Here is a 24671-nt window from a genome sequence, read left to right on the forward strand (position 1 = left end):
TATATATATATACGAGTATCTTCTTGTGTAGTTTATCTAAACGAAAATATTTTCTCACTCACCTGTAGTAAGTATCTAGCTATGCAGATATGTCTGGTTTTACTGAACTTCTTTGCATTATTGACCTAGGGACTACAGATGGACACTAGCTTTTAGCTAAATCTGTTGCAGTAAATATGTTGTGCATTTTACCTATCAAATTAAATAAAACATCTAAAATATCTGCTGAGCTTTTGAGATATACACTTCATGCCACCACCCCACTAAGGACTTCTTCTTTGCTATAAAGTAGTTCCAATGGAAATTTTCATTGTAATTTTTCAATGCTGTGAGCCCCCACAAAAGAAAATTTAAATTCACTTCTATCATGTACAGGTAGCAGCAGAAATGTCAGAGGTCTCAAATCCTGTGTAAATAAAACCAAAAGGCTAGATACCACTAAGGGTAGTTGAGAAAATATGTTTTTTTGTATAATTTACATAGGTCAGTATACAGTATCTATAAGGTGATAATGCCTAATGTGATCAGTCCCCTTCATTGTGTCCTCTATCTTGTGAGGTGTCAGTCCTATCCTCCGCACAAAGTAGGCTGACGTTACAGCCCAGAAGGCCAGGAGGCCACGTCCCCTTGGAACACCTCTCTCCACTTCCACCTGGGGGTTTTCTGCAGTGTCTTCCCCTCCCTGTCATCAGTCATACTGCCTTGTGGTGTACTCTACCTGTAACGGAAACGGCTGCCCTTGAAGAACAGGTTGCTGCTGGACACCGTGCGAACCTGACTTGACTTCTCAAGCCTGTGAAAAAAAAAAAAAAGGAAGAGAAATGAAGCCTATTGTACTTAAACAAGGAAAACAGGGAGGGAAATTGCTGGTATGAACTTGAAAATATAAATAATTGACCACTCATTCTTGCTAGAATATGCTCCCAATAAAATCACACTGTTAGATGTAATCTTTGCTTTCTGAATCCCAGAACAAAGCAGAAACTAGGGTCAAATACGCTGCTTTTAAATTATGCATGTCCTTTCGTTTGCACTATAGGCGCTGCATCCCTGACACAGCTCCATACAGTATTCAATATGTTTATATTGTCATAGTAAGTGAGACATAAATGTTTAATGCTTCATTTTGCTTTCAAGGGATATCGGTGCTTCTCTGAAAGACAACATTTTTAACCGTGCCCTCTCCTTGTAGCCCCCAAACTCCTTAATAAAGTAAGATCTTAATAAGTGGAAGGTTGATAAAATATTATCAGCCTGCTACTTCAGAGAGTCATCAGAAGGTCATATCCTATTAACTCCATCAATGCATGTGCTAAGCTCTGCCCGTTCCTACACCCTCACCTCTCTCTCTTTCCATCTGCTAACCCCCCCGAACATCCTTCATCACCTGAGCCATCAGCCCGATTCATTAATACACCGCTCCAAGCCTCTGAGCTCACACTGCTTTTTCTTTTTCTTTTTTTTTTTAAATCACCTTTCCAGAGCGAGAGAGCAGAGGGGACCCGCACTATTATTCATGGCTGAGACAGGCGAGCCATATCTCAGGAAGAGCGCTAAAGTGCCTGCAGTCTCGTGCCAGTGCACATTCATTCACTAAAGGTCAGCGGCAACTCACACCTCATTTTCCCGCTGACAAACAACCCAGAGGGAAGGTCTTTTAGGGACAGCAAGGTACTATGATGGTAACCTCTCTGGCTGCATTCAACGCGACTTCCTCCCTGCTCATGAAAGCAGGGAGGAAGGAGAAACACTGAAATTAAATAAAGGAGGAGATCTATAGACTCACTTATAGAAAGCTTGGTTCTCCACTCCGCATTTCCAAAGGTGCTTGCATGCCTCCGGAGTGGGTGCAAAGTATGTCAGGATGATCTTTTTGTCCTGCACGTTGAAAATAAGAGAACGTGCAGGACTATATAATAAACTGAGACAGAAAATCACAATCTACAGGCTGTCAGCAGAACATGCACTCTGAAGTCTCTTCTCCACATCCAACAATTCATGCTCTCACCTCCTTCTGATTTGCATATATGTGGAACGTCTTGCCTTCGAACTTCAGTTTGGTCACCTCGTTCCTGTCCAGGAGACAACGCAGCAACAGTTACATATACAGCAAGCGGAAACAGAAAGCCACAGCCTCTTTAAATATTCATGACAACCACTTTGAGATCACATAAACAGCCACAGACCTCTATGTTTGCTTGACAAAACAAATAACTGATAATGTTCCCTGCAGACCAGAAATGGAGAATGGGGGAAACATGAGCGCTGCTGAAGGCAAATACACCAAGCCATTATAAATACTGCAAACATAATAAGTCTGTCTTCATTTTGTAACTGTAACCTTCTCAGTTAAATGCAAACAGACAAAAGACAAATAATAAATAGAAATGCATCTTGCTGTATACATTTTCTTTTCGCCATTGAGATATCCCCCTGAATTCAAATCAGTAAGCGTCTACTGCAAAGTAGAGTCTATTGTTATCAAGCTATTGTCTTGATCTTCTGCTGAGTAATTTTGTGAATCTAGCTGGCATAAGTAGCCATCTGTGCACACGTTTGCCCCTGGCACTCGTCACAGGTAGAGGCAGATGGAGGAGCTTTGTTGACCGTCGGTGTACAACCAGCTATAGTGCACAGGCTATTTCAATGCCTTGCATATAGAGCATATACAGTATGTCAAATCAGCTAAAGTCGAAGCTTGCAGTACAGTGTTTGTCTATTTACGTCCTGCAAAGACTAGGGGGTGTGTGCTGTCTTCAACTCACAAACAAGAAAGTTGCTCATTTCGCTCACCATTTGAGAAAATGAACTCTCTTGTTTCCCTGAAGCACCACAAAACCAAATGGTGTGAAGGCTAGGAAAGCTGGGTTCCCAGACACATCCTGAAAAACACACAATTCCGAAACATAACTTAGACGCACACATTTAAACACAAGTTGAACAGAAATGTTTTTGCAATGTTGACTGTCTAAATATAGTGCAGCAGGGCTTGAAAAACCTTGCATGGATGCGGGTCAACACCATATGTCTCCAGCATCTGGGCTTTCTGCAGGAAATTTCGCTCTGATGTTTCAGGTGTCTGTCCACTGAGGGAGAGCAACAACACACCACGAAAAAAAAAAAAAAAAACATCTGTCAGTCTAAAATGTCTAAAATTCAAAAAGCCAAAGACTAGTGAGAGAGGCACACACAGATACATTTCCAATGTCCGATAGAGGCAGAATACCAGAACAAACCAAATATTAACATTAGATCAGCTGAAGCAAAGAAAATATGGGATGGTATTTTAAAAAAAATATTTTTTATCTCAACTTCAACAGTGCGAGTACTGTATTCATATTGGAGCACAGTGTTTACTTGGTGTTGAAGAGGAAATGAACCACTAGTGGGCAGCAGAGTCTCATGCTGTTTGTCATTCTGCCTCCACAGCATCAAATCTAGACTGGTTGATGCAATTCCACCTCTATTGTGTCTCACTGTATATCATTATATCCCCTTTATTTGTTCCAGAAAGCATTAACCTTTCAACTGCCTTGTAACTACTGTAAGATAACACAGTGGCTTATTCACATTAGAAATGATTTAATACTTCTTTTCGTGCAAATAAGAATCATTTGACAGAGTTAGACTGATCAGCGCGAGTGACACGCTTCATCAGCCTGTCTGTGAGAGTAGAGCGTTTGTGTCTCTGTCTGTGTGTGTGTTTGTGTGCATACACCTGCTCTATCCGATCCTCTCCAGTATCGTGCTCTGCTGGTCTTCCAGTTAAAGCTGGGGTTGGGACCCATCACTAATAACTGTGCAGCTAAAGGGCAGGCCAAAAACTCAAGACAATCTGACTGTGTTATCTGAGTGTATGGTGGGGAAGAGAGTGCTTTTCGAACATAATCTGTTCAAATAACCGACAATAATCTGTCTGGCCAATCCAATACAGACCAATGGTACCAGTCAATTATATAAATGTCAAAGGAAGTCTGGATTTTGTCCAGCCTCTACAGGCACAGGATCTGCAGGTATGTGAAACAGAGACAGTCAGACAGTGGAGGTGCGTCTGTACATTCTGGCTCTTACATCAGCTCCGTCTTGTGTATATCTGCAATCCGGCGCTCCAGCTTCTCAGAATGTTTAGGGAAAAACTGGAATTTGGAGCTATAACCTTCAGGATGCTTCCCAGGGTCATAATCCCCAATCTCAGCTGGAGGAAGGAAAGGAAAAAGTTAAACGTATTCACAGACATTCAAAGCTAATAAAATATTTTGCCAGGTGAGTTGGGCTGAACATGCCCAGGATCATTTGCGTTCCTTCATGCCACACTGCACTCCCGCAGATGACACTGACGCCAATTTCTCTCTGCGAGGAGGAGCTGACCAGGCAGCCCATCTTTAATTCATCAGCCCCTCCTCCGAGAGGACCTGCTTCCTCTCAGACACTGTGCTCCCTGTGATGTTGGCTCTGCCACTATGCCTCGTGTGTGTTGTGCTTGTTTAGGTATGTGTTGGTGTGTGTGGTGAGAGGATGATTAGATGCCTGATAACCACTTCAAAGACTTTCTAATTGAGCATGACTTCTTGCCTTTTAAGAAGAAGTACAAGCCGGTATAATAATCATACAAAGTACAGAATTTAACTTTGTACCAGTTTTAGAGTCAATATCAGTATGGGCAATGACATCCAATGAGTGTGCAAAGCTTATTATGTGTCTTAAACCATAAATAATTTAAACCACTGCGGGCAATCCCTTTGATGAGCATCATAGATTCTCCTTGTATCACCTAATTCAGTTTCTTTCCACATAAAAATCTATTCGCTTGACTGGCGGTATTTATCAGCGTAGTGAACTACAGGGCATGTTAAAACAGAGGTCATGGACACAGTGCAAAGCAGAGAGTGGTGTAAGTCATTTCCAACTGTCACCTTCCATTACCTTGAAGAATGTAGGCAGCCAGCATGGCCGCATCCGAGGTCTTACACAGGAGTCGACCGTGGTAGAGGTCTCTCTTGATTTGCAGGAAGACAAGATATCTACAAAGGCAAGGACAGAAATCACTTCAGAGAGTCTGACAGGCCCACTTATGGGCATACTAATGATATTCATAAATATCCAAAACCAACCATACAGTTACATTTCTAAATGAAAACACAGAAGGAATAAAACAATAAGATAGAGTAGGAGCTGCAAAACAACAAACCTGATCAACCCAAAAAGGCTGTTGAGTTCAAGTTCCCCATCAGGGGTTTGAATATTTCTTTTTGATTTAGCTGAAATGAGGGTTTTGTTTTAGGGGAAAGAAGGGTAGGAGGGCCCCGAGGGAATAGCTGCTACTGACGCTGTGCTTCTCTTAAAGCCTCCAGTCTAGTTTCAAATTCACCCAACCAATCTGCTCCTGAAGCATGAAATTTACACTCAAATACCAGGATGGTGATGATAATGACTATTATTAATTTCACGACTATTGCTATCATTAGTATTATTAGAGGAGAGGACACCAGGGATCTCATTGCACCTCAGAGAGAGAGAGAGTGGACTCTTCAACCCCCGGTCGGTGATGAATACGTCAGTAAATGTACATGCACTCGTTCGCCAGCTGGCTACTCTCAGCATTATGTGGAGGCAGTGTAAACTCACTGTTCTTCACTCTTACTTTTGGTTTGTCACTTTCACCTTTCCGCAAATTAATGAGAAAATATAATGACAGGACCATATTTTGGAAGAACTGAGATGGATGAAATGGGAGCATTCAAACACAGAAATCTAACATGTTGTTGCTTTTGACTAGTACTTCACCACTAGTGAAGGCTTTTACATTCCTCTATGCTTCACAACTCCTCTTGCAAACTCTGTTCTGTGTAATATTTATCATAATGTTTTAGACACTTATGTACTCAGGCATTTTAATTATGAAGGCCCATAAATAATGTTTTAGGAAGAGACATGTATGCTCTGTCTAAAAATTTAAGAGCACAATCTTTACTTTAAAAAAAAAAAAAAAAAACCAAGGACCAAATATAGCTGCTTTTCACAGGTTTGTCAAATGATGGCAGTCTCTCCATGAAACAAAAAAAACTGGCTCTTTTCCTTACCGTTGAACTGAAAAAAAGGTAAGCTGTAGCGGTAGAGGGAAAAAAAAAAGAGCCCTTAACAACTCAACTGAAGTGAGAACAGCAACAGGAGGTCATACCGAGTGATTTCCTCCTTCAGAGCAGCGGGATCAGGAGGGTAGAACTTGACTCTCAGACACATGGTGAACGGAGGCTGAGCTGGAGGACACAAACACCAAACATTTGAATGGATGGGAATCCTTTCATAGTAACAGATCAAACACTCAACAGGTGATTGAGGGAGAAAGCAGAACTGTTTTGAGACTCAAACAGACAATTTTATTCTCATGAATTGATAGATTCAATGTCTGGCACCAAACAAGAGAAAAAGCTCATAGGGGCAACAACTGTCTTGATCAGTCCTCCACTATTCCTTTCCCTGCATGATTTTTTTATACTTCTTTATTTAGAATGTACTGTGTGTTATATTGTGGCATTATTTATTGGTAGATGTTTACTGTACAATATTGTGCATCTTTATTATGTTGTGTATATTAATCTTATACAACATCTATACATCGAGGCCAAGGCATTTACAGTTCTCTTTTTTTGTTGATCAATTTGCATCATCACTGAAATAAATCCTAAAAATTTTTAAACTAGTACTCAAGTGATTTAATAAAGATTGATCTAATTCACATATATATTACGTATACCACCAATATCACTGCAGACCTCGTGTATAGGATGAAGGATTTGATCACCCATTTTCAAAGAGTAAAAACAAATAAACATAAACTCAAAGTACTTACATTTCATTTGCTTTGCAATTGATTTTGTGAACTCCAACCAGTGCTACATTAGAAAGAAAAACAGATACATGCAAATAATTAAATTTCACAAAATAAAAAATCCTCTCTGTGTAATCCACACCTCAAATTATTCAACTGACACTTGACATTTGTGGGGGAAAACCAGTTCGTGCCACATATAGTGTTACAACAGGACTGTTCGAGCCCTGCAATATGTCTATATGTCTGTATGTCGAAGCTGCATGGAGTATAAAGAATATGCAGGGTTTTCTTTCATGAAATCATCAAAAGTTTCAGGTGAATACATTGGAGGTCTCCTGAGACACTGTTAGAGCAGGGAGGCTTATTAGACAACAGATTTTGACTGAGCAGCGAGCTTCCGCCGCTGGTGACAGTTACACAGGCTCTGTGTCTACGGCCAGAGTCAGATTCCCATTCTCTCTGGGAGCATATTCTCTCTCCATCTCTCTCCTGGATAACCCTCCCGCAAACCCAACCCACCCACAGCAACAACCACCAAAATAGTCCTGAGTGACAGCATAGCGAATGCACCATCAGCAGGACTTGGCTCATCTGCAGGACAACAACATGATCTGCGAACATGTGAATACTTCATGAATCAAGCAGTGCTACTACATGCCTCACAGCAGAGGAGCCTGATGGAGCAGCCGTCACTCTGAAAGGCGGCGTGAATTAGAGAAAGTGAAGAACACAACTTTTCACTCTTGACCACAGTCTCACTCTCCTTGTTCAACTAAATCAAATACGATCCATTATTAAAGAATAGCCAAGCATGCAATCTTTATACGGACACAGAGCAACACAATCTTATCGACATGGAGTCGTTCTAAACTCCCATTCAACGACTTTTACTTTTAAAACATTGGATGCATTGGATATAACAAAATAGATTTCAGACTCATTATTGTCATTTCAATTAAAAATTTGGCTTACGGTAAATTTTAACTTGTCTTAAAACACACGTAGGAAATGCCTGATTTTTATTATGTACCAGGCTCTAGTTTTGGGGCCTAAAGCTGTTTGTTATGGGAATTGTTCAGCATTTTAGAGAGTTAGATGAGAAAATCGATACCGCTCTCATGTCTAAGTTGCGTTAGGCACAAAGCGGTAGCCAGGAAGCCGTTAGTTTAGCTTGGCTTTAAGACGCGAAGCAGGGGGAAACAACTGGTCTTAACATACTGTATCTATTTTTCTTTACTCCTTACAAAAAAGGAACGTAAAAGCAACACTTTCTGGTATTAGAGGAAGTTGCGTGACTTAATTATTTATTCCAGGAATGGGTAGTTTAAAAAACATCACATAAAACACACACAAATTATAAACTATACTGTACTATGCACCTGGAATAAACTTCAGCAAAGTTCGGTTAGAGTCTTCTCGTCCTCTAAGGATTTTAAAGCAGTGATGACTCAGTTTACTTTAGTGTAGTGTTTGTAATCCTTTTGGCACATGGACCTGAATGGTATTGTTTACTACTGAAGGGATGTGATTTTTTTTCTTGGGTCTGTCTAGATAGAATTTACTCTTATTATAAAATACCTTATTGAGAAATTGATAAACAAATGCACGTAAGCACGCACACAAAACCCCCCAGTCGTGCTCAGACACAGACACTTACCCGCTGCTTGTCTGGGTCCACATATCTGATGCCAAAATAGTCTTTCTCCAGCAAGTTGAGGTGGTGGCAGATGAGGTCAAACAGATACTGTCCCTTTGCATCCCGCTGCAACAGAAGAGAAGAAAAAAACAGAAGTGAAGCAAGCGTGTCAGCAACAACAAATAATATTTGAATATGTGGCCAAGAAAAGATTCAATAAAGCAAAAGAACTGTCCTGAGTTTCAACATGACAAATATTTCCTGCTAGCAGAATGTGCTTCACATTTTTTTTTAAACCCTGCCACAGATATCTCAGATTCATCCAATATTAATACACAGCCAGAGCCATCTGAAGTGTCTGGAATAAACCCCATCCACAGCTAAAGGAGGAGCTCAAAGAGAGGATGGATTAAATATGCTGAGATCTCACTGGGGTTTTGCTAATACTCTGCATTCCCAACCCGTTTTTTTTTTTTTTTTTGTAGTAATCCAACAGCGACACATAACACTGTCTAAAACATTCCATAGCACTCACTCCTGCCACAAGATGACAGGACAGTTGCTCTACAAAGTAATTTCTTTGCTTTCCCTCTGGAAGAGTTTTATAAGCCTATACACCTACGTACACCTAAGTACATTAAGAGTGATAAATGAAGTGTTAGAATCAAGACCGAACTCTCAAACTGTATGATTATGTCTGAAAAAATAATGTGCAAACTAACAGTGGGTTAAATTATGTTAAAGGTGTCTCTCGTAGAGAAAAACCCGCAGAGAATTATCAGCAGCTGTTTTGCACCTTTCAGCTCATCGTTTTCGTTTTCAGCCTCCAACTTCACTGTTCTGGATCACTCTCGCCGCTCTACTTAGTACAGTCTCCTGACTCAGCAGACAGCCAACGTTAGTGACTTAACTGGTGAATATAGTGGAGCATTTAGCAGCTAAAGAGCCAGATATTTCCCTCAGCACTTAGTGGAGACCAAAACAGGGATAAAAGAAGAGTAAATATTGGATTTATGTTCCTCAGGAGCCCAGAAACATGACTGCTGACAATGATTGTTAATGTTACTCTGTGTCCGCTGGGTGTGTACATAGACTGTAAACTGTTTCAATTTCAGCAGGTGATAAAATGTCACTGTTTTGTTTACAGCTTGTTGCCCTAGAATCAATAATAGTAATAATAATAATAATAAGAAGAAGAAAAATAAGAAAAAATTTAAAAAAATAATGCAGGTTTAAGATGGGACCTCTCATGTCTAGGGTAGGGTATAAAACCTCTATAGTTTTTCAACACCTACCGAAGTGTGTCTGTAGTAGGTATCAGCAACGAATACTTGTTTACTGATTATTTTATCAGATATTTCCTAAACTAAATCAGGAAACTTTGCTAATTTTTAGATTCAAGTTCTTGTACAGCTGCGTATGTTACATATAGTAATTTGTTAGATGGTTAACTCTTCTGTAGAAAAGCCTGATCATGTTCCTCAAACTAAGGAATTAAAATCTCAAAGCAACATCCAGCCGTATTCATGTCCATGTCTAAATCCAATGTTGGCTGCAGTCTGACGGCCACTCAGGTCTCAGCCCCCATAATGACTCATGAGGAGGTCAGCTGAGGTCAAGGTTGGACAGCCGCAGCCATTCCTCCTTCCCCTCTCCCTCTGTGCCCGTTTCCCCTGTGACGGCAGTAGAAGCGTCAGTGGCAGCACTCTCCTCCATGCCATTACTCAGGCTGCAGATAACAGGCACTTCATTAGGACAAAGGCCTGTCGATGCTGGGCTTGTCGCTAAACTGCTGTGACTCTTGCGACCAAATGCCAATAGCAGCTTTGCTACTGGAGCTAAGTGACCTGTCTGTAGCAAGACCGAAGGGGCCTTGTGGGTGCTTGCCAGTTCTTGTTTTAACATCAATAACCAATCTGATGTGCCTGATAACTTGCAGAGCCTTGATAAAATGGAGAAGCAAAGATCTTTATGGTCGTCCAGGAAGATATGCATTTGTACAAGCATTTTGGAGGGACCACAGACACATATATATACACAAATAAAACATAAATGTACACCCAGAGTGGGTGGTATTTTTTGCAAACTCTTTTTTTCACGAGGATTCCTCAATAACTGTGTTTAAGTAACCAGGCTTCATTTGGTTTTCTACAGTAATTTCTTGTCATGTATAAGAGAAACCTAGTTTGGAGAAACTCGATTTCCCCAGCTCGAATTCTAGAGAAAGCCAGTTTCTTGACCATGTATACACGTAAAATAATTTGAAAATCCTTTAGAATCTCAATGAAGTTAAAGATTTTCAGGTTTTCTGTGCTTAAAATACAAAAAGAACACAATGACGCTAAGAATATTTGTGTTTTTAAGAGTGATTCCTCCTTTGTTTTCTTCTCTGGGTTGAGAACTCTGCTCAAGGGAGCCATAGGGAGCAGCAAAGCCAAACACAAATTTAAAAATGGTTCTGTATGGGGAGGACACACTGAGTCAGCAAGGACATCTGCTCTTTTGTTGCAAGGAAAGAGCAAGTTTGTTAGTATTCAACAGCACTCCCACCAACCATCCTCCCTCTCCCCCTTTTCTTGCTCCCCGGTGCCCCCTACCTCCATCTCTGCCCCACATCGAGCACAGCTGCACTATTCCCCCGCCACTCTTTCTAATTACAAGATCGCGGTGATTGCAGGAGAGAAAGGATGTCCTAAAATTTCTAATTAATACTAATGAACCATTTCCTCGTCCGAACTGGCATCTCAATATAGGCCTAAAGGAGCCTCAGTAGATTTACAAAAGGATTTATTGGTTTGAGCTGTGGTGGAAAGAGTTTAAAACAACCATGTGACCAGGTGTGAACCTATTTACGACATTCAATCTTGCCATGTTGTATTTTTTCAATAAATACTCAATGTATAGTCTCGAGCCTTCTGTCTCCTCCTTACAAAAAAAAAGTTAGTACATAAACTGTGAGAGATGTGCCCCTGTAACGGGGATGGATTTGTTCAGTAGAAAACCACCTTTGGTAAAATGTCCCAGTTAAACAGAAAAACATTGAAATAATAAATCTGAAACAGCATCAGCGAATGATATTTCTGGAAGGGAAATCCAAAATGACCTCCAAATCAAAAACAAATGTGATGTGCAATAATAGATCCAGGCTTCAACTGAAAAGCAAAAGCTCATTCTTGTTCTGAAAATGCAAAATTCATGCTTTCCCTGTGCAGTTTAAAAAAGAGCTGCTCCTTCTTGGTTGCTTACTCAATCAATCTTTAATGTCTTTGTCAGCAAAGGCATTTTAATGCATTAATAAACCATTTACTAATGCTTTATGGATCAGTTACAAGCCATTAATAACAACATCTCCTTGATTAATAAATAAATAAATGTTAACTATGCAGTATTTCACAAACCAAAGAGAGAAATAAACTGAATCTTGTGTAGCATAATTTAGTTTATTCTTATTTCTTATTTTGAATTCATATTTTGACCTGTTTCGTTGGTCTCAACCCCTAGGTTGGGCAGCTCTCCCTTAACAGAAATGGACAAGCAAAGTGATCAATTTTAATAAATTACACATTGTAAAACAAATAATCCTATGAACAAAAATATAGACAAAATATATATTCAATAAGCCTTTTAAATTTAGCTCCTCCTCCTGCTTCTTTACACACAGTTAATCTGAAGTCATTTTTATTTCACTTCAGTTTTTAGTACAAAATGTTTTTCCCAAACTGTTAGCATTTCACAACACAATTTTTCTGACTGTTTTATTTCATAAAACCACCATTCATCACAAAGTCTTTGTCGGTCAAGAGAAACACGGCAGAGCCTGTTGTGTTACTGGCAGTCTACTTATTCAGCCCAAGAAGACAGCTGGTCAAATACAGCATGTATTTTAATTGACTTTATCCATATGATTATTCATTTCATTTTGTCTTTTTTATTAACAATGTAGAACAGTTTGGGTCTCCACAAACAGATGTAGCTGGAGTAAAGTGCTTAATGCTTAGTGCTTTATAACTTGTTTGAGACTTTAAAAAAAATATATATATATGTATTTACTAATTATTTGGCATCTTTATGTATGCTTGAAATAGTTTGTAACCAATTAACTACTTTTAAATACTATGAATACTGTTTGACTGGATTCACCCAGGAATTGGTTCAGTCACACACTCAGCCTTCTGTGTGTTGTCAACAACCAAATGTGTCCACATCTCTCACAGGCTTCCTGAAATAATCTGACAGACATCTCAAAAAGACACAAAAGAATTAGAAAGATCTTTCCTACGTGCCAGTAATTGAAAACAACACATTGGTTTTCTTGATTCCTAAAGAGGCCCCAGGGTACAATGGGCACTTTCCTTTCAGATTAATCATTAAAATGGTCTCCATGTCAACGCAGGTGCACAGACCATTAATAAAAGATTGTATCACTTTATAGTGAGAGGAAAGGAAACACGATGTCAATGACTGCGAGAGACTGTGTGTGTGAGTGGGGGCGCGTGTGTGTGTGAGATAACGGGTTAAAGTTACCTAGAGCGCTGAGGTGATTTCTTTGGTTTCATAAACCGATTGCTTTTTTTGTCCCAGGAGGTGGAGTGATTGCGCTGGTTAATGTGTCAAACCGTCTCCTGACCGAGCTGCATAGAGTTCAAGTCATGAGCCTGGCACTTCCGCGGGGACCAAGAGCACAAAAAAGGCCAACCCACTACCACTTAAAGTTAATATGAAGCTCTCTTTACAGTACACCGTAAAATCCAGTTTGTTTCTCTCAAAATTACGAGAGGAAACGCTTCTCACCTAGTTCAAATTCATTAATTTGCTCTGTAACGCAGAAAGCGTGTTATGGTTTCATCAAGCGCACACATCAACAATTAGTAGTTGCTACCTAACAGATGTTGACATAGAGCACATCATGTCAGTCTATGCATTTACAATAATTTTAGTTGTAAATCATGCAAATTATTACTATAGTAGGTATTTAGGTACATTTAGGTCATTATTAGACCATTCTGCACCATAAAATAATGCAGGCAATTGCAGCATTTGGTCAAAAATGTCAATTTTAATTTAGAAATTCAAATCTCTGAAAAGAAAATAATTGATGTCACTTCAAAGCATTAGTTTCAAGCTGCTGAGGACGTGGGGAAAATTAATTTTGTGTAAATCTGATAAGTTCTGAAAAACAATGGAGAAAGTGCTGCTTGGATCTCACGGTTAGGACAAACAAAGCAGGTACTCCTGATGCAGGCTAATGGGAATCGATTAGTGGATTAATCGATTAGTGGATTAACCTCAGAAATCCAAGGTGCACTGCTTTGCCAAACCAAATTTTAACAGATGTTCCTAGAGAGTATTGACACGCACTGGGCAAGCTCTTTTCTGGTTCCTCCACCAGCAGTATATTTAACAGTCACTGCTAAGAAATCAGTGTTTTAAAACACAACTGTAAAATCATATAATTGTAAACACAAGACTGCCAGGAACTGCATTCATGGACACGTCTCAATATAACTACAGTGGGGTGAAAACAAAAAAGCATTGAGTAAGACAGAACTGAAAGAGTTACGTGTCTTTAATACAAAACTCAAAAAACTTCCTCGACCACTAAGCCACATCCAGTTAGCAATTATGAACAGAACCTGAGTAGTACAGCGTATGATCTGAGATGAATTTACTTAATCAACATCATGAGCCTGAGTGGGATCCACTGGTCAGTGGGACTTCACACAAGCTCCATCGGTTATCATATGATAACATTTAATGTTCCTAAATAGACATGTATGATAAATGGTGAAGCCAAAAACTCCGCAAGCTTTGAACAAAATGATTCATCTCCCTGGGGTCTGGAACCAATTGATCAGCACGTAGTCAGACATTTGGTATTTACATTAGCAGCTCAATGGCAGTTCTTAAATAGGGTTATTAATTTATATGCCCTGGAAAGTCAAAGGAGACACAGAACATGTAATAGACAGTGACGGAATATCTCAAGAGTGATTAAAAAGCTTCACTCAGACTATTTTAAATCATCGATCATCAAATCTGGATGCTAAAGGGATGGGAGAACACTGAACAGTGTCAGAGTGACGTTTCGAGGAACATATAGTGCAAAGACAAACCAGTGCACTTTTAAGATTTAACAAATACTGACTCAACTGTACAAAGCATACAAAAACACACATTTCTTTTTTTTTTTTTTTTTACTGGTGGTTAATTAATAAGAGAAATTGAATGGTTTAATGGCATGCATAGATATGACGTGATGCAGTGGTAATGAGTCTTCGTACAAGACAATGCTGTGAACCAGAGAAACTGCTTCCAGTACAGTCTCACCAGGCGGAAAGTGGGCCATCAAAACACAATGAGAATGTGCGAGGATTTATCCCAGAAATGTGAGAAATCAAGAGAATAAGTAAAGAAATACAGAGCTGTGGATAGCGTGATCTGGATAATTGCTTTTAGAGCTTCTCAATGGAGAAGCATTGCCACAAATGGTTTGAATGGGTGAAATGTGAGCTGACATTTAATGATTAAAAGAGGAATTCATGAGAGAGGAATGTTCTATTCAGCTAAATGCCAAGGCATCTCCTCAAGACCTCTCAAAAATGATTCATAATTGATATGTTTAGCTGTAACCCTGCTTGACACTGTTGGCAGGGCGCTTAACAAATCAGCATTGTTATGACCAATGAGTTTGTACTGTAACACAAATAAAAGCAAATAATAATAACAAATAAAAAAGAGTCAAATTCCACATGGTAAAAAGTAATTGACTCACAATTTGGGAGTCGGGTTTATCTTTAATTTAACCAATATGTGATAAGAAGATTGGAGGCACAATGACCTTGTGTGAGTTTGGTGGATTGCTTTGTCTGCTAGTGCTTTAGGATACAGTTTGTTAAGTAATCACAGGAGGAAAAAATGTGAAAATAGTCCAATAAAAAGTGATAATTATAAAACTGTGATGAAATCATGGAAAGAAAAGCTGCAAAACACCATCTGTTCGACAGGATGTGTTACGTTAGTAGCGGCAGCCGTTTGTCTCTGACCTTCTTTTAATGCATATTTGAAAATAATGTTAAGGCTAGCAAATGTAACAGCTTAGAGCTGTCACACTGCTCTATGTCTACTGTTACAAATCACGATTATAAAAGGATTTAAAGAATTACTTGTGTCCATGGCAAACTAAAAGACATTTTGTGGCTTTAAACCTGTTTGCAACACAAGAAACATACACTCTAATGGATTTGCATCTTCAATTTTAAGTGTTTTTCAAAAAAACATATTAAACATGCAAAGCTAACCAATTACAGATGCTTCCAAACAAGACTAAGAGTCTATATCCATGCCAGCAGCTCTGTGAGGCTGTACTTAGGCCTGCCAGCATGCTAACATGCTAATGCTAAGTAAGTATAATATCTGTTAGCATGCTAACATTTACGAATTAGCACTAAACATAAAGAACACTCTGATGGGAATTGAATGAGTTTTGCCCGCAGCCAAAAGTTCAAGACATTTCACTAAAAATTACAAATGTGAACTTCAAGGTGTCGCTACAGGAAGTGTAAGGGGCTCAACAAGTCAGTAGGACATCTTTGCCACATTCCAGCTGAATATGGCTGTCGTCATTGGAGCACTTAATCCTGTAAACATATAGTTTGTCACTCAGCCTTGACTGTCATTCATAAATAGCTACTGCAAAACACTGACACAAACTGTTACAAACAGGATGCACCCTCACCACCTGAAAAGTGGCTCTAGATGTGCGTTTGATGGAGAGTTGTTTGTGACATGTGCCTAAAGGATTCCATGCCTTCCTGCGGGCACAAGGAAATGAATATATTTCTCAATGAGGATCTTTGAGTCATTAGTCCTTCAGTCCTTCAGCCCACCAGTGATGGATTTCATTGCCAGCCTGTAATAGCTTTACTGTCGCATCTCTCAGCTGCACATACAGCTGAGCATTGTTGGTACGACTATTCCAAAACATACCCTGTGAAGACCTCCACGCAGAGCTAGGCTAGAAGAATAAAATGTCATCATCATCATCCAGTCTCCGGATTCGTCTTTTGTTGACCAGCTAAAGGTTTTTTTTTCCTATCCACATCTCCGGTTACTTTATTTTTTTAGTGAGCTTGGAGTTGTCCCCCCTCTGCACAACAGTTAGATTTTCTTACTAAGAATTGTGACAAATAACCCCAAAACAAAAGGAGCAGCACAATTGGTTTCATGCTTGGGATTAGCATATACACAATACTTCATTTTTTGGAATTTCCACAGCTGTGGTGGTGATGCGCCAATTCTGTCTCCCACAGTGTAGTTAAAGGCTGTTTGGCAATGAATCAGTGTCGCTAATTCAAACTGTATCAGCCCCTCGGACCTGACATTTATTCTCATGCGCTGTTAACCTCTACATGAAATGAGAACTTGGCAGTCTTACAGCATGCAATATTATCGTAACTACATCTAGGTTTAGCCCACAGGCATGACACATTGTACCAGACATGCACATTTGAGTTGCCTGCAAAGACTCATTCACACTGACTAATGTCTGTTGTTTATCAGTAAAACAGCCATAAGCACTGCACTACTGGATTTCTTGGCATACGCAGCTTTCAGTGCCTCTGAGCCTTTAGTGTTCTTTATACATTTCATAAAGTTACATTTTAACAGGAGCTACACCCAAGCAGGAGCTTTCACACTGTGTCTCAGGCATGGGCTCTTTTTTTTTTTTTAATAAAATGAGGCGATTAGTTCACTGAGCTCCATTCTCATCCTCTTTGCCAAATCCAACCCCCCCATCAGGCAAAGGCAGCTGGAGCTTACCAGGCAGTCTTCACCACTGGCCCTTTCTTTCAAGCCTGCCATCTCTAAAATAAGCGTGGACACCCATCGGGTTTAATTGTTCCACTACCACGGCACCTTCTGCTCGGTATGATTAAAAGTGGTACTACTAAGTGGTAATGCGGAACTACTCTTTGGGAGGTGCACATCCACGGATTTCATCTCACGGTCCCCTCCTGACTGTACACTGATTGCCTCCCAGTGTCAGTTTCATCTGAACTTTACTGACACTTCTAAATTAGACTTGAAATTTTCCTCCTGTTTATCACACTTAACAGTTTGCTTGCAAAATTGTCCTTTTTGCTGCTACTTACAGAACCTGCTGACACAAACAAAACAGCTGGTTAAAGCATTATGTGTCTCCTTCAATAAACTGCTGCCGTCAGATCTTTAATGAAAAGCAAGATTGCGTGAGATAGAGGGCAGAAAGAAAAGGGCTTTCTGGGAAAGCAGAGGATTCACTCAGGATTCACTTTTCTATTATTATTAAAGAGGCATATTTCCCAGCCGCAGCCTCTCCTATTTTTGTCAAGTGGGTTGATTGAATGTGAAGTCACAGGAGAAAACGTCGTTTGGGCCTGGCCCTTTTGTCATTTTACCTGTACATTTGACAGGATTCAATAGAATCAAAGCCACATGGCAAAAATATTGCATCTTGTATTTTGGATCAGGAAAGCCAATGACTATATTTCCCAGTAGTTTGCACACTTATACACTTATACTTAAACATACAGAACAATGACTTGTTGTGTGTTGTGTTTGGATGCCTGTGAAGAATAGTTTTGCACTTCAGAATCAGTTAGGCTACAGCTAAGAACAACCCTCAGGGCTCCATCTATGGAGAACTTTGTTGCTGAGATTCACCCCTCCTCTGTCATTTTAAGTTAGTCCAATGTGAGACTACCTTGTCCAAAACGGTTAATTCGTCTGAGAGCCTACAACCAGTGTTGACCAGAGAGGTGATGACAAGCACGTCACCTAGTCTGGTGTGTTTAATAAATAACCTCAGAAGAGCATAATGTAGTTAAGATGAAACCTGTTTATGCTTTGATTCATTGTATGTGTGGAAACGCAAAAAAGGGTGATATTATGAGGCAGAAATTCCAGAGATCACTTGAAATTTAGTATTTTTCTTTATTGTTTGCTCAGGTCAAAACCAACTTAACCAATCTAAAAGCTTGACTGAAAACTGTAGACTTTCTTTTGTCCTCTAGTATCTGCTGATCAAAGATACAATGACAACAGTCTCTGTGGTCAGAGCATCGTTAAGAGCCTTTTTCCCCTTTTGCATAATTAAGAACTTCTGAACACCTCTGACTAATTTATCACCTAAGTAACGGCCATGCATAGGTTGTGGAGTGGAATTTGAATCTTTACTTATCTCAGCAAATACACGAGTCTATAACGTAAAAGCTCCTGCAAACAGGTTCTCCAACTCTCCTACTTTCCATACAACAAAGACAAGCACAAGCAACACACCGAGAGCACTGTGCAGTGTATTGACAGATGGCTTTAGAAACCCAAAAACCTGGCTTTGTGATAGTATCCCCTGTTGCCTCGAACCAAAAGCACAAAGAGGCTCCATTATTTGACAAGGCAACATAGGTAAACTGCACATTTGCCAGCAGGACACACTGTTAAGATTGCTAAGACTGCAGCTGAATCATTTTGAATAAATTCAAGCTTTTCTGTAGTGAGTAGGTGGAAGCTTTCAGATGGATTAATTTTTTCTCGACAGACACACTTGTTTTTCTGTGTGACTTTGCAGTGTGGACCCACAGAGGAGGTCATTGGCAGTCAACCAAAAATAAACAGCTTTTCTTTTTTTTTTTAAGTAATCTTAGTATTGAGTATCATACAACACAAAAATGTTTACTGTTGTTATGTTTACTGTTGAGATGTTTTCTAGATTCTGGTTTCAACTGGTTACATCAAGAAGAGTCCATCATACAGGTCTGTAATGGATGAAATCATAGTATATGTCACATGTCATATGTCAATGTTGATAGATATCATGATTTAGTTAAGTTTCTGAAAAGTCAACTAAGACACTTTTAATGGATAAATTAACTGGTCAAGACTCTGTTTTGGCTAATCCAGCAAATGAAACACCTTACAGGTCAAAGTACTTTAATACATCATCATACTGACACAAAAATCATATAAACACATAAAGTGCACCTGTTCATTGATTTGCAACATTGCCCACAATCATCTAATACACTCAGAGTTGGATAGCTACCGTGTTTTAAATGGTATGGAAAAATCTGTGATGGTAGACAAATTTATATAGTCTCTCGGTATATATCATCATTTCGCCCACCCCTAGTACTCTACTTAACATATTTACATCAGAGTTATCTCGTCGAACAAAGACATTTTAAATTGCTTGATGGCTGGATACAACTGATGTGAGCACAGAGGATGAGAACATTACACTTGATGGGCTGCTGAATTTGCTGTAGTTGTAGGGCTTGTCAAAAGACTTAGGTTTCTTGATGGATTGATTTTTCTTTACAATATCACACAACATAGTTATGATATAATGTTTCTTTGCAAACTGCATCCAGCAATCACTGTGGTGATTTCTGAATTTCACTCAGTGTGCCTGTAATACTTATGGTGACATTCCATATATTTCGTAGCTGAGTCTGACTGCTATGCCAGAGGCACTCACCATACAGTAAATCAGAGTCTGTTTATCTTTCTGAATCAAACCACTGCTGCTAAAAAATGTAATAGCTACCACAGTGGTTGTCTTTTTGGCGGACTTACTATAATGTATTAGTATCGGAATATCTGGGCTCGTATATGGTATAAGAGCAGTACTTGTGTGACTGGCAGTAAAGCAAGTCAATCAGGCAATTGACTGGTGGAAAGATGTTGAGCTCCATTTCTCAGAATTAGCAACCCTTTGGCTGTTTTAAATGTCTCATGCTGAGCAGAGGCGCCCTCCATGGTACGGCATTCACCCTCTCCATTGTCTCCAGAGCCCCGGGAAAGATCACTTTCCAGTGGTGAATCCAGCCATAAAAATGCAGAAAGCTGTTTGGCTCTAGAGACCGGCTGCCTGTGCACACAGGCGTGAAAGGCCCACCACTGCCCCTGTGTGTCAACGCTCTAATGGAAGCCCAAGGGAGATGCAATCTGGTCAATAAATGATTCAGAGAAACAAGGTTTTCGTAGAATGCAGCTCCACGAAGTTATGACATCAGTAAATCTGGCTATGGATGGATCATCAAACTTGCTTCTGCTGCCCCTAAATGATGCCCTGCGTGGTTAGAGTGAAGACTGACTCAATTCAGTGGGGAGCAGCAGTTCAGCACTGGACTGTTGGTCAGAGATAGCAAGCAATTTGGTTATTTTTTTTTTTAAATGTATAGACCAAACTATAAATTGATTAATCAAGAAATTCAATAATTAAAATAATCATTAGTTTCAATTGAGGCAAGATTCATGTCTCTGCAAATAGATTTTTATACTGTAGTAAGAAAAAAACAAATTTAAAACACTGCGGTTTGCTTCAAAAAAATATTAAACAGTCATATGAAGTATGCATGATTTGTAGTACATGGACTTAAACATGCCAACACTCCCTGAAGTCTATTCCTCTCAGGGGCTGCACTAAGGTGAAACAACCTTCAAAAATCAGAAGCTCTCATTACAAGTACTCCCAGGTTCCAATAAAAATGGGGGAAATTAGGAAATTATCTAATTGGTCGCACTCAACTGGATTGCCTAGTGGGAAAAAAAGAGCCATTTCAACGCCGCTGAGCTCTACAGTGCCCTAAAAAACTGAGCTGTCTTCGAAAACTGCCAGAGCACGCTGTAGAAACTGCTTGTACCCTAGGCGACAAACCCATTACGCCTCATCAAATCCACTCTCATGACCATTTTACAAATCTCACACAACATATTTTAAAAAAAAACTTCTAAAGTCTTTTAGGATTGCAACAAGAACAATGACAAAGACATTTTATTTCAAAATAGACCAAGCTTATTATTGCTTTAAGAGATTTAACAGAGTAATGTTCCTAAAATATGTAAACCCTGTTTTGTTTGATCAAATTTGATGTGATGTAATCTCTGGCTACTTTTCATGGCAGGCACTATACACTCCACACTGTCTCGGGATGGTTATTGAGTTAGACTGAGGGTACAGCAGCTCTTCTCTTACTTTTCACCATCTTATAGATGGAATAATGAGCACAATCATTTCTTTGAGATTGTGTTATTTTCCCTGATTATTTAGTGTGACAGCCATGAAGGGTTTAACTGTGAAGGCGAGGGCGGCTGCTGTCTGCAACCCACTGTGCTGTACTTGGCAACCAAACAGCGAGGCAGGACAAGCTAAAAAGTGCTGCTGAGTTGTTAGCTTGGGATATGGAGTGACAGCTTATTTGAGAGATTTACTGTGGTGTCAGTTAGGAAGCTTCAAGGAGGAGTCTCCCTATTGCCTAATCCTCGACACCGTTAGAGCTAAATTGAACACACTGGAAATATTTTCTTCAATCAATGTTTTGATGAGGCCAAAGTAATCCCAGTGGCCATGCATTGAAAAAAAAATGCGAGAGTTAACTCCCATGACAAGTCGTGCTATCTCTTCTGGAGAAGGATATACTATAATGGTACAAACCACTGACAAAGTGTGTGAAGCTCTAATGTTGAGCTCTCACAATGTACAGTATGTATCCATTCAACATCAGAAGCCATGTCATACAGAAAATTGCATAACATCTCGAAGCTCTAAAGTACTGTACATTGTACAAGCAGTATGTGAGAATAGGCAGAATTTCATTCTCAAGGTGCCACTAACAATTTCATTATTTATTAAACTGCTAAATATTTTTATGATTAATCAATTAATCTTTTGGTCATTACCATGTTAGAAAATCGTGAAAAAAAAATGCCCATCAAAATTCCCCAAAGTGATGCCATCAAATTGCTTGTTTATTCTGACCAACAGTTCAAAAACCTTAAGATATTCATTCCGCTATCATAAAGGACAAAAAAATTCAGCAAAAACTGGAATATAGGGAATGTTTAGCATTTTTGCTTAAAAAATGACTTTAACAATGACTTGAATATCAGAATATTTGCAAATTATTTTTATGTCGATCAACTAATCGATTAATCAAATGATCACAACAGCTTTTTTTTTTTTTTTTTTTTTTTTTAAAAACAGATCCAAGCTGTACATATGAATATCAGACTCATTATATTTTAAGTCCATTGAAAAGTATAACAAAATAAAACTAGAGGTAATCCTATCAAAACATCTTACAAGGAACTTTTTTATGGAAAAATACCAGTTGCTGGTTCCAGCCTCTCAAATGTGAAGACATCCTGTTTTTGCCTGTCTTGCGAGAGAAGGGAAAATAAATAGATTATCCTTGGATTAGGAAATGTTGTTCAGACAAAACAAGCATCTTAAAGAAGTCATCTTTGGCTCTGAGAACTTGTGTCAGGCATTTTGTACTATTTAACAAACAACTGAGTAACTGAGAAAATTTGGCAGATTTATCAATGATGAAAATAATTAATTGCACCCCTAAATAAAACAAAACTGGTGCTGCACTAGTTATGCTTTTCATACAAATAAATTTGATATCAAAGTAAGTGCTTTGCTTAGCAAATCTTAGAGCTTGACAAGAGTTTTAATGAACTGACATGGTTCACATGTTGGCTTGTTCACTTTTAAACCACAGAGGTCTATGAGTCTGAGAACAAACCCTGTGACTGCGGACGCCTCTGCAGCTAACCTTGTCCGAGGTTAACCACAGGGAAAATGAAGACGAGCATAACTTAATTGGTTTGCATGCTTAATTAAATGCTGGTATTTTGAGAGCAATCTGATTGTACAGCTAATATAAATTAAGCCTCTTAGGGTGAATCTCCAGAAGTGGAGCAAAAAATAGAACTTTCAAAGGCAGCTGTGAGAACTCTTTCAGCCGCTTTTCAGTTTCAGTCCCATGCAGCTTAGCTTGTTCTCCTCAGGGGAGAGATGGTGCTGATTGTCTTGTGGCTCCACAGGGACTGAAGGTTAAAAACCTCCAGTGCAATCATGAGGGATCCAGCATCATCATGTGTTGAGACAAAGCAGAGATTGAATATGTGTCTAAGCGTTCCAGCAGTTTTACTGAACATAAAAGGAAGATGTATTAACAAAACTGACACACGGTAACACTGATGATTACTTTAACTATGTCTTTTAGCTTTTCATAGACACAGTCATTTCAAAGACATTTTGTCATGTGACCCCAGAATCGTGCCCTTTCCAGAACCATCACTTGGCAGTGTATTCTCGTAACCACTTCCCTCAACTGTCTAACACTTAACACAAACCCGGAGGGACAAACATGGCCTTTTCTCTCCCTGTTATTCATGCTGTGTGAAAAGATTGATCCTCATAAGCTGATCAGACAGCTTTTGCCAGTGAAAGAAACTCTGGAGAGGAGCTGAGAAGAGACTCTACAACGCACTGTGCAGTGTACTTTTACAGCACCGGCTTCTCATTCTCCCTGCTTTAAGTGGAAATGGGCACACTACTGCATGTTCACCTCAGAGCGCTTAGCATAATTTTGGCGTACAGCGGCCTAAGCATTAGGTGTTAAAAATGTTTTAACTTTTCTCAAAACAGAGCTGAGCATCAAACACATTTTCGACAGTCTCATAGCAACAGCCGTATCCATGAGCAGCACTTCTTACAAGCCTCCCCTTACTCAGGGCCTTACCTTTCCTTGCATGCCCTTTGAATGAAGGTAGGCGACTCCATGCAGAACATGCACAATGTAAAGATAGCACTCAGTCTTCTTAAGTAACAGTCTCAAATTCATCCTCAGCTGCCTCCCACACAGCTTACATAAGGTATTGATTTGAGTGTGCCAGACTTTAAATGGAAAAAAAAAAAAAAAAGTTAGTCAAACACAACCCTAAATAGCTTAGCAAATAAAATATTTAAATCGTATCAAAGAAGAACTGCTTGATTCACAATTATTGCTTTCAACCTGACACTGACACCTTGAGACTGGAAAGAAAGAGTTCTTAGAGAATTATTTGCCTGAAGCAAAACAATGAGATACCATCCTCAGGTAACCATGCATCCCCACAAACTAAACATTTGAGCAAAAAATTGTCAATCAAGATGAGAGTATGTGCTATCAGAAGGTAAAATAGACAAAAAACAACTTGACTGATACATCGCAGCACTTACAGTACACACACCCACCCAACATTTCTCCCTGATGCTCACGCACACACACACACGCACACACAAAGCTTAATCCAACAAAACATCCTTGATATATCTAAGTGTTATTATCTGTCACTTTAAAATATCATGTCGTAACATTAGATCAAGACTAC

At 39.4% G+C, this 24671-nt stretch overlaps 1 protein-coding gene across 1 annotated transcript in view; it reads right to left on the bottom strand.

Moving 5' to 3' along the window:
• LOC120793329 (FERM domain-containing protein 5) overlaps positions 1 to 24671 on the bottom strand; it is a 54381-nt gene that overhangs the window by 6223 nt on the left and 23487 nt on the right. Inside the window, exons 2-11 of the mRNA XM_040133303.1 lie at positions 8490 to 8594; positions 6851 to 6893; positions 6179 to 6257; positions 4924 to 5021; positions 4072 to 4195; positions 2999 to 3086; positions 2794 to 2882; positions 2009 to 2072; positions 1787 to 1869; positions 719 to 793 (exon numbers count right to left, since the gene is read on the bottom strand). Of these exons, the coding sequence (XP_039989237.1) occupies positions 719 to 793; positions 1787 to 1869; positions 2009 to 2072; positions 2794 to 2882; positions 2999 to 3086; positions 4072 to 4195; positions 4924 to 5021; positions 6179 to 6257; positions 6851 to 6893; positions 8490 to 8594 (848 nt within the window). The remainder of the gene's footprint in view (positions 1 to 718; positions 794 to 1786; positions 1870 to 2008; positions 2073 to 2793; positions 2883 to 2998; positions 3087 to 4071; positions 4196 to 4923; positions 5022 to 6178; positions 6258 to 6850; positions 6894 to 8489; positions 8595 to 24671) is intronic.

This window comes from Xiphias gladius, chromosome 8, assembly GCF_016859285.1.
Source record: "Xiphias gladius isolate SHS-SW01 ecotype Sanya breed wild chromosome 8, ASM1685928v1, whole genome shotgun sequence".
In the NCBI taxonomy this organism is placed as follows: domain Eukaryota; kingdom Metazoa; phylum Chordata; class Actinopteri; order Istiophoriformes; family Xiphiidae; genus Xiphias; species Xiphias gladius.